Source organism: Homarus americanus, unplaced genomic scaffold (genome assembly GCF_018991925.1).
Source record: "Homarus americanus isolate GMGI-L3 unplaced genomic scaffold, GMGI_Hamer_2.0 scaffold51476, whole genome shotgun sequence".
Taxonomy (NCBI): domain Eukaryota; kingdom Metazoa; phylum Arthropoda; class Malacostraca; order Decapoda; family Nephropidae; genus Homarus; species Homarus americanus.
Window position 1 is genome coordinate 2,305,279 of NW_024736148.1, and position 14,982 is coordinate 2,320,260.

The window sequence follows — 14,982 nt, forward strand, 5'->3', positions numbered from 1 at the left end:
ACACAATATTCCACACTGAAACAAAGAACACAACCTCAGCAATGTCGGCTATGGAGGTGGGTAGGTGGCGGGCAGCGGCTGGCTCACACTCACCATGCACACAACATGCAGCACGGCCCGCCACCACCACCCGGCCCACCGACACACCCAGGGCAGGCGGCCGTTATCAAAACAAAACAGCACACCGTGAGGGCCACATCATGCTGCGCCAACACTATCTCTCCATACCATAAAAACATCGCCAGTACGAGCAATAAACATCACCTGGCATTACCATCCACCCCGCAATTGACATGCTTATGGGAGCTAAACCAGACGATTTTTGGCTCGCTTGGTTTCGGCATTGGCCCTGTTTTTATGGTACGGGCAGATGGGTTTTTGAGGATTTTTTTTTTTTTACATCACACGGTATAGTAAGGTGCCTCCCACACTCATACACGGGGTGAGATGGACGATCATGCCATAGGGGGTGGGAGGGGCATTCTCTTAGTGTTGTTTATACTGTCACACAACATGCGGTTTCGAGGGAGGCAGGAGGCACACCAGGCGGTGACTGAGACAACATGCGACTTTCTCAGTGGTCGTCTGTCTAGCGAATCTAAAAAATTTTGCTCATTCACGTACATTATCCTTCTTTTTATGAGAGTGAGCGGAGGGGAGAGTCTCAGAGTGCAGGGAGTGAAGGCGAGTGGGTGAGGATGGGAAGAGGGGCAAGTAGGAAGGAATGAAGGAAAAAATAAGGAAGAGGTATGGACACAAATGATAAGGAACCGAAAAAAAAGACTAAAATGAGAAGATACAAAAAAAATCAACACAGTAGATGACAGGAGAGAGAGAGAGAGATAAAACAGTAGACATAAGAATGATAAGAGTACAGGAGAAGGATATTAGGACAGGAAATAAAACTACAAAAAACTAGATATTTATAAAAAAAAAAGTAAAACGTGTAAAAAAAAGAAAATAAAAAAGCCAAAATAGAAATATATTAAAACACGAAGAAAAAAACAACAACAAATAAAAAAAAAATATTTACACACAGACTTACGAAGAGAATTAATGATTTATATGAATAAAATTTTCTTTTAATTTATATAGAAACGATAACAATAAAATTAAGACGATATTTTTTAAACACGATTCCAACTTGAGTCTTTAATGCATTTATTTAATATACAGGGAAACAAAATGCAGAATATAACACTTAATATACAGTTAAATAAATAAATCCCCAGCATATGTACCCAGTTGATATAGGACAAACATTAACCCAAGCTGTCAGGAAGAAATAGAGTGTCAAGTACCAACGTCATACTCACAAAGACACCAAGAGTATACCGGTATAACATTATCACACACAGGTCTTAGTCCAAAAGGAAGCGAACAAAATCCCATAATGTACAACGATGACTACAGCAAAGGGCTTGATGGGAAATATTATCTCGCATAACAAAAGGAAGGAAGGAAAATATATTTGTTTAACCTAATGCACATACAGCAAGGAGACGGTTATGCATTCTTATGAGTTAATAATTCAATAGTTGGCAGGGAGTTTAGAGGTATGGTGATGTGTAATGATGTATGGTGATGTATAATGGTGTATGGTGATGTATAATGGTGTATGGTGATGTATAATGGTGTATGGTGATGTATAATGGTGTATGGCGATGTATAATGGTGTATGGTGATGTATAATGGTGTATGGTGATGTATAATGGTGTATGGTGATGTATAATGGTGTATGGTGATGTATAATGATATATGATGATGTATGGTGAAGATGACCGGACAGGTGAATGGAATAGAGGTCAGGGGTGATAGTGCGGTGGATGGTGAGATGGACGTTGTGGTGCGTGGAGGATGGTGGTGGTGGTGGTGTAGAGGGTGTGGTAGTGTGGTTGATATGGTGATGCCGTTGGTATGATATGCTGGTGTGGTGGTGTGGTATGGTAGTGTGTGTGTGGTGTGGGTATAATGTGGCTGGTATAGTGATGTGGTTGGTGGTGGTAAGGGGGTGTAGTGTGGTGTAGCTGGTATGGTGATGTGGTTGGTGGTGGTGTGGTAGAGGGTATGGTTGTGGTGGTGTGGTATGGTGACTGTAGGAGGTTTGGTTAATATTGTGGCGAATGATGGTGAAGTATTGATAGTGTATTACTGTGGTGGTTGATAGTGGTGGATGGATAATGATTGTGGTTGATAGTGGTGGATGGATAATGATTGTGGTTGATGGTGGTGGATGGATAATGATTGTGGTTGATGGTGGTGGTGAGTAATGGTTCGGGTTGTGGTTGATGGTGGTAGGTCATGGTAGATGGTGGGAGTGAAAGATGGTAGAGAATAATGGTAGTGAATGATGATGATGGAAATGATGAATGGTATTAGTGAATTAGTGAATAACAGTAGATGGTGGTAGATGATGATGATGGATGCAGACGAGTGATGGCTGATGACGGGTGACAGTAATGATGGATGAAGTAAATGAGCTTTTTAAAACATCTCAATGAAAGGGTTTTGGATTAAGAAAGGGTGGGAGGGGGTGGGTGAGGAGGGGGTGGCTGATGGGTGAGGGGGGGTGGCTGATGGGGTGGGGGAGGGTTGAGGGATAATAACAATATATTATTTTATATAGATGTCAACTTCAAGGGATTTTTAATAACACGTCTTCATAACATCAGTTTAAGGTGTTAAATCATATATGGGAATAACTTTAAAAAAATTAGTATCAAGAAACGAAAGAAGGAATTAAGATACATAAATGATTAAAAAGACAAAAACTAGTGACCAAAAATACGACGATTTATGTGTAAAAAAAATTTCTTATATTAGTTTTATATTCCATCTCCCTGGTCAATGATATCCAGGCGTTTTGTTTATGGGAAATTTATGTATTCAGGGAAGTGTTACTCTCGTCTGCCTCTGAGAGTTATATACACATTATTTACATATTTCCTACCACATGAAGCACAAAAATACAGATATACCTCACCAAACCTGACGATCGTAGGTTTAGTTAAGTTAGATTGATACGTTTTACTGCTTAAAAAAAAAATCTTGTTCGTGATAGATTTTTAAAATTATTACAATTTTCTCCCTCATTTAACTTCTGTATATTTGTGTTTTATGCAACATGAAAAGACGTAAATAAATAAATAAATAGCCAAATAATGAGACAGGCGTTGAATAAATAAATAATAACGGAATATACTCATGCTAAAGTACCAGAAAACGGCCATAAAAACATACAAAACATAATGAGTAATTGTAAATATTATCTGCAACTTCACTCACAAACACTCACGTTAAACCTATTAATTTATGGAAACATTTAAGTCTATCGTTTCCATAGTTGTCGTATGATGAAACTGACGTCGTGATCTGTGCTTTAAAAACCTTAGCTCGTGATGTGTTTGAAGACCTTAGCTTGTGATGTTTTTAAAAACTTTAGCTTGTGATCTGTTTAAAAACCTTAGCTTGTGATGGGTCTAAAGACCTTAGCTTGTGATATGTTTAAAGAACTTAACTTGTGATGTGTTTAAAAACCTTAGCTTGTGATACGTGTTTAAAAACCTTAGCTTGTGATGGCTTTACAGACCTTAGCTTGTGATGTGTTTAAAAACCTTAGCTTGTGATACGTGTTTAAAAACCTTAGCTTGTGATGGCTTTACAGACCTTAGCTTGTGATGTGTTTAAAAACCTTAGCTTGTGATGCGTACTTAAAGACCTTAGTTTGTGATGCGTTTGAAAACCTAATAATAATAATAATAATAATAATAATAATAATAATAATAATAATAACAATAATAAAAACAAGGTTGCAGAAAATATATCAATACTATACACTATAATCAAATAATATAGTTGTAAATATACGTATACCTGTAGTAAAATGTGTCGTTATAATAATCAAACTCAGGTAACAAGGTAACACTCCACATGTGATTTGACGCCAATAATAAATTCTGTACTACCGCTTGTATGAGAATTTTTAAAGATCATTAAATTCTACACAACAACTAATTCCAACTAAGTCTACACTAACTTAAAATTCTATTCTGTATATATTTTGAAGAAAATTTTTTTAAACACTGGGGAAATTCTCTATCACATGCATTTTCAATTCACTTAAATTTTTATACGATACAAAATTCTAACTCCATAATTCTCTAATGCTGTTATTTATATTTCAGAACTTTCAATTACCTAAAACTCGATACATAAAATTTTACATAAATATATTTTTTAATTCCAAAATACATTAAGTACTTTACAATATTATGAACTCAATAGCACAAAATTTTTTGCATACTGATCAGACAAACTATGATAAGATTCTATAATTATATTAATTTTTATGGTATAATATTTTACAGTATTGCTAAATTTTACAGTAAGGAGAAATGCTAAAAATCTTAATAACCCTACACTAAATTTTTTTACAAAAGCTTAATTCTACGTTACAGGAGTTTAATTCTACACTACAAAATGTTACAAAAGCTTTATTCTACACTATAGGAGTTTAATTCTACACTACATAATGTTACAAAAGCTTTATTCTACACTATAAATGCTATTCAAGCTTAACACCACACTAAAAATTGCCTCTTTAAACTTAACCCTACACAAGCTTAATTTGACACACCGAATACTCTTAAAAAATTTTCATAGATTTCATGTATTTAAAAATTTATGTAATTATGAAACTCTACACGTCTGTATGATCTCAAACTACAGTTCAGTATTAATAAACTGTAGACCACAAAAACAAAATCCCACAAGAATAATTTTTAACCTATCAACAAATTTCACTGCATTTTAAGGTGAAAATTTTTATTAAATTCTAGAACGATAAAATTCTCTCTTCTACATGAATTCTTACACAACGATGGTCTACAAAACTTCATCAAGGCGTCTAATAAATGTAAAAAATTCTACAGTACCTGGATTAATTCTTTTAAGTATAAACTTGATTTTTGGGGTAATTATTTTTAAGGAAATATATTTAAATTATATAAAAAAAAAGTTATTTAGGCAATTTTAAAATACTAATAGTTTTGTAATATACTTGAAAAATCTTAAAATTCTAACAAGAGTAACACGAAGAAAAAAAATCTAGTAAAAAAATTCAAGTCTTAAAATTCTTATCAAACACTACATTAAAACCTTAAAATTCTAATGAGAGAAATATAAAAATTTGAATTGAAAAAAAAAAAATCCATGAAAACCTTAAAATTCTAATAAAACTACAGTACTTTAAAAATAATGTTTAAATTTTTATCAAAGACCAAAAACACAGATTTAACTTGTACACCATCAAGACAATCTGCATTTTTTTTAAACATAAATTTGAAACATGACAATATCCAACATCCAGATAATAAAAATCTCATAACTTCCGATTTTACACAATTACGAAATAATAATATCACACAATTGACTATTTTATGGGAAGTGTTTAGCTTAAAATTGATGTTTAGTCGCAATTTTAGAAAATGGGGCTTGACAAACACACAATTACGAATGAGGAAATTGGGGATAACACGAAATAGGGGATTTAAAATTGTTATTGTTAGGAAAATTGGGTTTTTTAAATTTAATTCGTGGATGTAATACAATATAGGAGGAATATTGTTACAGGCTTTTATAAAACAATTAGAAGAAATTAAAAGTCTTCGTTAAACACACAATTTACACACAAGGAAGATAAAAAAATCCTAATGTTCACACACACACACACACACACACACACACACACACACACACACACACACACACACACACTTCATATTAGCAAATGAGCTGAGGTGAGAAATGAAAAATGATAAATGCTGAAAAGAAAATGTTGAAGAGAAACATTGAAGTAAAAAAAAAAAAATATTCTAAAATATTCTGACGTAAAATATAACTTTACCTCACCTGCCAGCTAGAGTTATGGACCCAGGCATTAAAATAATAAGTACAGTGGAACTTAAATCATAGAGCCTGAAAGAGGTAACTGTGATTATGTGTGTATGAGTGTATGTATACAGGTATATATATATGAATGAGTGAAAAACATGCATACATTAATATTATTAGTTTCCGTCTGAGATAACCATGTGTGTGTATGACTGTATGAAAATGTATATATGAATGACTATAATACATGCATACATAATTAGAATTATTTTCCCACTGATTATGTATGTATTAAGACGCATAGAATTATGAATGAGTTAATAATACATGCATACATTATTTTTTCATACATGGATGCACACGAAGGGTAGAGAAATACAGACGACAATTAAAAATGGAAAACAGTGAAACAGACTTAGAAAAATTAATAAAAGGAATAATACTCAATAGGTGATAGATTAAAACATGGGGCCAATAAATATTAAATAGATTAATTCATTATAATCTATTTGTGAGGGATTTGGGGAGAGAAGAGGAATAGGGAATAGAATGTTGAGGAGGGAAGGGAAGAGGAGGGGTAGGAAGGGAAGAGGAGGGTAATGGTAGGGTGTCAAGGGAAAGGAGGGGGGAGGAAATGGAGGGGAGGGGAAGAAGGGGAGGGGAAAGGAGGGGGAGGAGGAAATGGGAGGGGGGAGGGGAGAGGAGGAGAGAGAGCGGGGGAGTTTGAGAGTAAGCAGTGTAAAAAAAAATTGTCTGAACTTCACGAATAAAAATACTTGGGATTTAATGAGAAGGAAATGGAGGCGGGAGAAATGTCCACAGTGAAAGAAGTGGTTGAAGTGAAAGAAGTGGTTGAAGTGAAAGAAGTGGTTGGAGTGAAAGAAGTGTCTGTTTAGATATCGAATAAAGTGTTTAAGAAAGTGAAAGAATCACTTTTAATTGAAGACAATGTTTAAAACAAAGAAAGACTAAACCAAGAGAAAGAAATGTCTAACAGCGAAAGAAGTAATTAGTGAAGGAAGTATAGAGTACATAACATCAACGGTGAAGAGTTCAGAGTACCGATGAAGAAAGTACTTGCAGAGATGGAAGGCTTAATATATATTGAAGGAAGTACTACTAGAGTAAAGAAAGTACTTCTAAAGAAAAAATATACAGGGAATGAAGTAATATTAAGGAAATTCAAAAGCACATTCAGAAAGGTATTCAAACATACGATGAAAGAAGAACTTGTAGAATGAAAAAAATAATAAATAAAGAAATTCAGGAGATACTTGCTGATAGTGGAGAAAGTACTTCCATATAATGAAGGAAATACATCTAGAAAGTGAAAGAAGTATCTAAAGACTATGAAAGAAGTTGAAACAGTACTTAAAACTTAAGAAATTTAGAACAGGTACAGTAGCTAAAACAACTATCTGTGTATACTTTATGGGAAACAATATGAGACCATGGACGATAAATTTTGGTATATGAGAACTGTCACTAGTCACACGTAAAATTTCGGAGCATATCGACCCCCACCTTCACTGATAGTTGTTTTAGCTACTGTACCTACATTAAGGAAAGTAGAGGAAAGAGAAAGACGTACTTACGATTGGCGGGAAAAGTACTTTCGACAAATAGTGAAGAAGTTAGTCGAGATTAAAGAAAGAGTACTGGTGGATGGCCGAGAAGTACTTACTTACCAGAAACTGAAGAAAGTAGAGGTAAGAGACATAGCAGTACTTACCAACAGAGGAAAGGTACAAGACAGTATTGACAAGCACTCACGAAATCATGAGACGAGAGAAAGGGACACTTACCGAAATAGAAAAAGTACTTACAAGATAATAAAGAAAGTAGAAGAGAGATAAACGAGTACTTACGGATAGCGGAAATGTACTTACAGAATATTACAGAAAGTCGGGAGTTTTAAAGTTATTGCAGTGAAGTACTTACAGAGAGTGAAAGAAATGTTTAACGAGGAGGTATCAAAGTACCTATAGGTAACGAAGGAAGAAGCGATGGCCCAGAGACAACTGGTGAATGAAGAAGGAAGAGAGAAGTATTCGTTTTACACCAAGAAAATTAATAAATAAATAAACGGTAAATAGATGAATAAAAATTACATGAATTAACTCACGTAAATTCTTTGTCACTAACGAGAGAGAGAGAGAGAGAGAGAGAGAGAGAGAGAGAGAGAGAGAGAGAGAATAAAACGTAGAAACAGAACACACACACACACACACACACACACACACACAGACACAGCAGAAACAGAAGAATAATAACTTAGAAATAAAGATAAAGATGGATAATAAATAGAGATAAATATAGTTAAAAATACATAGGAATAATTAGCTTAGGAATTAAGATATAAAAATCGTGTATAATTAAAAGGATTAAATATACACTACATTAGGATTAAATAAATTATATAAATCCGTCTTGTGAAGAGATTAAATAACTAACCATCGAGACAGAGATTAATTGTGTTTATATTAATTAGAAGTTGAAGTACAAGATTATAAAGGATTAATTGTAAAAGGTTAAGTATAATAATTAATTAGGGGAATTACTGATTGTAGTTATAATCTTTTGGGGAGAGTTTATTCCTTAAATGAGACAAACAGGTTACATAAAGTCACACTAAAAGGGAATAATGCAATAAACAAGTAAGGAAAACAGGTGTACAAAGACCATTGATAAACGAGGAAGAAAAGGAAGGAGGAAGAAGAGGAAGAAATGATCTGTTGTGACTAAAAATCTGATGGAATACACAGGATAGGTGAGAGACAAAAAGGTCAGGTCACGGAAGGTCACGGAAGGTCAAACATCACATCACAGGTCATGTTGAATTGTATTAATAAAGTGCTGTTTTAAACGTCATCATCAAGTTTAAAACAAATTGCTATAGGGAAATAAGTCTAAAAAAAAAGTACAAAAGAAAATATTCCTTATGACGGGAAGAAATTGTACTCATAACTGCCTTGAGGTGAGCAGGGACATGGAGGGAGGGAAGGTGAATTTAGATCAAACGCTCTGGTTATTTTATAAACATTAGCAACGATATCTTTTAAGGAGAGAGACGAGCAGCAAACGATCAGAACATGACGAATCTAACTCCTTTTGAAAGAGAGTTGACGAATCTAACTCCTTTTGAAAGAGAGTTGACGAATCCAACTCCTTTTAAAAGAGAGTTGACGAATCTAACTCCTTTTGAAAGAGAGTTGACGAATCTAACTCCTTTTGAAAGAGAGTTGACGAATCTAACTCCTTTTGAAAGAGAGTTGACGAATCTAACTCCTTTTAAAAGAGAGTTGACGAATCTAACTCCTTTTGAAAGAGAGTTGACGAATCTAACTCCTTTTGAAAGAGAGTTGACGAATCTAACTCCTTTTGAAAGAGAGTTGACGAATCTAACTCCTTTTGAAAGAGAGTTGACGAATCTAACTCCTTTTGAAAAAGAGTTGACGAATCTAACTCCTTTTAAGAGAGAGTTGATATATGTTTTGTCTCTTGAGAGTGGAAATGAAAGAGGGAAATGACGTACTTGGTTCCTTTGTCGGGTAGGTGTCGCTGTCCCCGTCCAGCCCTGACTCATCGCTAAACAGCAGCCAGTCTTCATGAGAGGGACCATCTACTCGCAAGTCAGGATGAGGAGGAGGAGGAGGAGGAGGAGGAGGAGGAGGAAGAGGAGGAGGAGGAAGAGGAGAGGAGGGAGGAGGAGGAGGAGGAGGAGGAGGAGGAGGAGGAGGAAGGAGGAGGAGGAGGAGGGAGGAGGAGGAGGAGGAGGAGGAGGAGGAGGAGGAGGAGGAGGAGGAGGAGGAGGAGGAGGAGGAGGAGGAGGAAGAGGAGGGAGGAGGGAGCAAGAGGAGGAAAAGTGGAGGAGGTATAACAGGGGTGGAGATTAAGGGTAAAAAAAGAAAAAGAAGGGAAGGTGAAGGAGGAGGAAGAGACGGTGTAAATAGAGGAGGAAACAAAGGATAAAGAGGGAAAAGGAAGGGAAAAATATGTGAGAGAGGATATGGTTAAGGGAGAATAGTAAAAGAAATGTGGCAAAGGAAAAGGGAAGGGGTGCGTGTGAGGGGGGAAGTGTGCGGTGAAGGTGCGGCGGTGGGCGATGATATTCGACGTACGGAGTGGCGGAGCCGGGCGGGCGGACGGACGGGCGGGCGGGCGGGCAGGGATGCAGAGGGGGGGAAGAGAGCCTAGTTAGTGGTGTTAGTATAGTGGGGGGGACTGGTCTGCTGCCAACAACAAAATCTATGACCATTCATGAGTCCCAAAAAATAAATAAATAAATAAATATAAAAACTCAGGCTATGATACGTTAAGCCCGACGCAGACGAGGTAACATGACCCCACAAGGAGGAGAAAGGGTCATGGAGATGGGTCGTCTGGGAGGGGAGGGGCAGGAAAGGGAGGGGGAGTAAACTTACTGCCTAGTGATAGGGGGGAAATGGCTGCTTCTCATGTGTTAACAAAATTTAAAATGTAAATAGTCACCAAAAGATCACGACAAAATTCCTCCCATGACAGCACACAACAAAATTCTTTCCGGCGTCAAAAAATTTCTGAAAAAAAAAAGGGAGGGATTTGGGAAGCCACTGTGACGATGGAGATGTTTTTGTATGTTGAAATTTCCTTGGGAGGGGCTGGGGGTGTCACTGTGCAATACATACTTCAATGAATAAATAATTAAAAGTAAATTGGATAAAATAATCGTAGCTAAAGCTGCCTGACAGGTAGGAAGAAGCTGCAACTCAATGCTGTACACAATTTTCAACAAAAGTACATAAGAATGTTTCCCAAATAAATGACTTAAGGAGAAGCGGTAGCCAGATGTACTATATGATCATGATAGTTTGTTAGTTTGTGTGTGTTGTGCAGGAGGCTGGCACATCATGTTGGGGCTAAGAGATTCACTTATCGTACTAAAAGGACCACTGGAAGTCAATTTCAAGGTACTACCACAGTTTCCAGTGATCTACCCTTACCCTAGTGTGACCGTCATCCAGAACACGTGGCCAATATTGTCACGTTAGCCTACAGTACAATACTTGTTAGCTTAGGAGGTGTTGTGTTCAAGAGTGTAGAGTGATGTGTTAGATGTTATGTGTTAGGTTAACCCTTTGAGGAAGATGATTTGATGCCCTAAGAACGATCATTATGAGAGAGAGAGAGAGAGAGAGAGAGAGAGAGAGAGAGAGAGAGTACGGCTACATACAAGACGGTTCAATAAGTATAATATGGACGCGATAATTTACAGAGAATAAAAGTATAAACGTACAGAAAGTTTTAAAAAGTTTTAATGATCAAATTAAAAATAGACGATATAAAATAAACCAGAAATAAAAGTTAATAGACGCAATGATAAGTGAGGAAATGAAAGAGGAAACCTGAAAACACATTAATCCACTATTTATAATGAGGAAAACGTGTGTGTGTGTGTGTGTGTGTGTGTGTGTGTGTGTGTGTGTGTAAATTGTTCCAAGTATTAAAATGTTTGTTAGACACTTTTAAGAGAACGAGTGTTAAAAGTAAGTGCCACGAGAGAAAATTTTCAACAAAAAGGAATGCAACTCCCCCCCTCCCCCCACCACACCCCTCCTCCCCCCCACCAGTGCAGGGATGAAGAGCGCCTCAGATTACACCTCTTAGCGGGTAAGTAGTAAACTGGCTGGCTGCTGGGAGGACTAATACATACGAGAACTTCAGAATTTAATCTTCCTCCCAAATTTTCTTACAGGTACAGTCAGATACAGTAAGGTACAGTCGCTCAAAATACTATCTTTACTCATAGTATTTTGAGCGAGGAGGAGACAGTAGACGAGCAGCAGCTGACGGGAGAGTTACAGAATATCAACACCAGGGAAGTACTGCACAGGGAGGTGAGCATCTGGTGTAGACGATGTTAAGTAAAGTTTTTATTATTATTGTTCAAAAAAATCGAATATTGATTAAATTTGATGACTGAGAACCATCATGTACACTTACCGCCAAAATTCCCTTAACACTTAACATTATCTTGTGTTTGTTTAAGGGCCTGTGTGTGATTGGTTTATGACTGATGGCCGCTGTTGTTACTTATTATAAAGTTTATCAGAATCACAACACGAACAAACTGTACGTAGTGATGTTAATATCCCAGTCTTCCTTACCTACAGTACATGACCCTCAAGTAGATGACGGATATTGTTAAAACTGTCCAGGAGGTGTTGGTCATGGAACAAGATCACCGGAGGACGGCGACACCTCCTTCAAGACGGTGAGAGGGAAGGTCTTCTCACGCTTTTATTATCAAGTGGAAATCAAACACAAAATACATCAGCTTGGTGATACTTGGGGTGGTGGGTCCCAAACATTGCGCTGTTGATCATATGGCCATGGCCTTCCCCCCACTGGTAGTCACATGGCCATGGCCCTCCTCCCACCAAATGACCCACCACACTCCAGGGTACAAGTGGCCCCCAACAAAACTAATAGTAACCAAGAGACATATGCCATAACCCTCTTGCCTGAGACCATCTCGCCCAACTTGGCCCACCAGCCACAGGTTATGACACACCTAAGTCTGATGCGTCTTCCTCAACAACACCCATTCACTGTTTTTCCTCGGCAACACAATACACTCTTCCCTAAGTTCCCGGCACGCAGGCTTGAATATATAACACGACCTGTTGCAAAAACACATCTGCTGTTGCACGAAGAGGACAAAAGGGGCTTTGTTTTATGATAACAAGAGTGGAATGAGTCTGAACTTATCGTGTATTGGCTAAGACTTTAAAGAGAGAGAATTTTCAAGGACACAGGAAGATGAACTGTAATGGTGTGGTAAATAACTCATTAAGGTGTGTGTGTGTGTGTACAGGTAAAGGTGTGTTCTTCAATGAGATGCCGCGATCTGTCTACTGTATATTACGTTATGACTGTAATGTGAAGGAGAGAAACACCGCCTACGTGAGGAAAACTCTCCATCAACACGCTTCCTACACCTTGATTAATGGTGAAGAACGACAGCTGGTGTGAGAGAAGAAGATAAGTATCAAGCTATTCTGGGCCAAAAGCGTCAAATGTATCACCGGAACACCACCTCCGTCCTATACCGAGAATATAAATCTTAAGGAATAGATATAATGCGCGCGTGGGATTTCGAGTTCGAGAATAAAGGAAAAACAAATGACTGATGACGTTGGGTTGTGGGAAGATTTATAAATTACTGAGTGATTGTTGTTATTGTCTGGTTGACGCCACAAGAGCCGAGTCACTGTCGCTTAGAATTGACATCGCAGCTGAGTTCTCTGATGGCATGTGATGGAGAGATAGTGGTGTGGCGCTGGTACGATGAAGTCAAGGTTAAATCAGTTTGTTAAGAGCGAGAAAGTTTTCGTGCTGATGGAGGGAGCGTGTGAATAAAACAACAATGGTGCCAGCAGAATTTTGTCTTCATGATCGTCGTAAAAGATTCTGAATGGTGTGTGTGTGTGTGTGTGTGTGTGTGTGTGTGTGTGTGAAGTGGACTGTGGCGTCATTTGATATATTTCCAGATTCGTGGATCAACTTCTGAAACCTTTATAGTATCTTAATATTAAAAACAATTATGTTAGAAGAAAAGTATAAAGTAAATCGACTCAATCTCTGTGTACATGTCAAGGTGTAACGAGCTATTAAACACAGGTGAATACAACAGGTGCAAAATTCCCATATTATTTCTTCATAATTAATCATCTATTTACACTAATATTCCTTCATTAGTGTATCAACGTTTTCCGCCGTTTTTGGGGAAAGAAAATTAAAGTTAATAAAAACTTACCTCATCAGCTGTGTTGAAAGTGACGCGAAATTTAAGCGTTAATTATTGTGAGAGAGAGAGAGAGAGAGAGAGAGAGAGAGAGAGAGAGAGAGTCAAGTCATCGCACGCGCTCGCATAAGTAAGACAGATGGAGAACTCCGATAGGTGGTGAGGAGGTCAAGAGTGTTTACCTTATTTCAGGATTGGATGGAAATACGTGTTGACTCACCGACAATTTGTGAGTGAAGTTATTAATGGAGACGGTCTCTTCCTCCCATCTCTCTCGGAGCTCGTGTGAGAAGAATGTTTGATCGAGTAAGTGATGAAGATATTGAACTGCTAAAAATATAAACTTTACCAGGTGTTTATTTTAATGGAGAGAGAATGTATTTAATATTGAAGGTAAGTAAAGTGTAGCGTTGGTGTGATTAGAGTCGAGGCATCAGAGCTGTACACAGGAAGGATTCTCTGCATGGGATTGTTTGAATCGTATCTGATGTTGATATGATCGGTGGCGAGGGAGACGAACCAATGTTAACAGCAGATACTACCTCCTCCTCCTCCTCCTTGGTGACAGGTAACGGTGATAGGTAAACAGAACACAGCAAAACAGTATCATTAATGTTTGGAGGTAAACTTGGTCTTGACTACAACAACTGATACGCGGCTGTATAGTTACCAAAGCTGGGAATGATCTGGCTTGAGGGTGCTGTCATATATACCGCAACACTACGGTGACTTTAGATGACTTTCACCTGTTAACAATAACGTTTAGATTGTTTTAGCGTAAGAACAACAACCTAAATGTGGATGGAAGTTGGCTGTGGTCTTCAGAACACAGCTGAAGATTCAAAAGCATGACTTCCTATGGATAGAGCTGACATGACCATTGATTCGAAGGACTGTTAGCTGCAGAGACGACCTCCTGTGGCACGACAAAACAGTTCTGTTCATATATACTACCTCAACCTTAACCACATGACTCACAGTCTTCGTAGTACAACAGGACACAACTAAGGAGGGACGAAATACTTGGTTGTGGTGTGTGTGTGTGTGTGCGTGTGTGTGTGTGTGCGTGTGTGTAGGGGGGACTGGTGCCGAGATATCAACTGTGAAGAAACTGTGTTGACTACTAACACTTATGTTTGTGTGTTAGAGAAGTGAGGAAAGAAAGGTTCTAGGAGATGAATGATGACTTCACGAGTTCTCATATAAGTGGTGTACATTATATATATGCCGTATATTATAGTGTATGACAAATGTAGATTATATAGTACATCTTTACCACCATAAAACAATACATGAAAACAGTT

At 37.5% G+C, this 14,982-nt stretch overlaps 1 protein-coding gene across 18 annotated transcripts in view; it reads right to left on the reverse strand.

The window, feature by feature from the left end:
- The window catches only part of LOC121872040 (cubilin-like), a 205,740-nt gene that overhangs the window by 49,091 nt on the left and 141,667 nt on the right, over positions 1-14,982 (reverse strand). For 16 of the 18 annotated variants that reach the window (XM_042374701.1, XM_042374702.1, XM_042374698.1 and 13 more), the window contains one exon: positions 9,428-9,514. The exons of the other annotated variants lie outside the window; for them this stretch is intronic. In XM_042374701.1, coding sequence (XP_042230635.1) covers positions 9,428-9,514 — 87 coding nt within the window. The remainder of the gene's footprint in view (positions 1-9,427; positions 9,515-14,982) is intronic. 18 annotated transcript variants of the gene reach the window in all.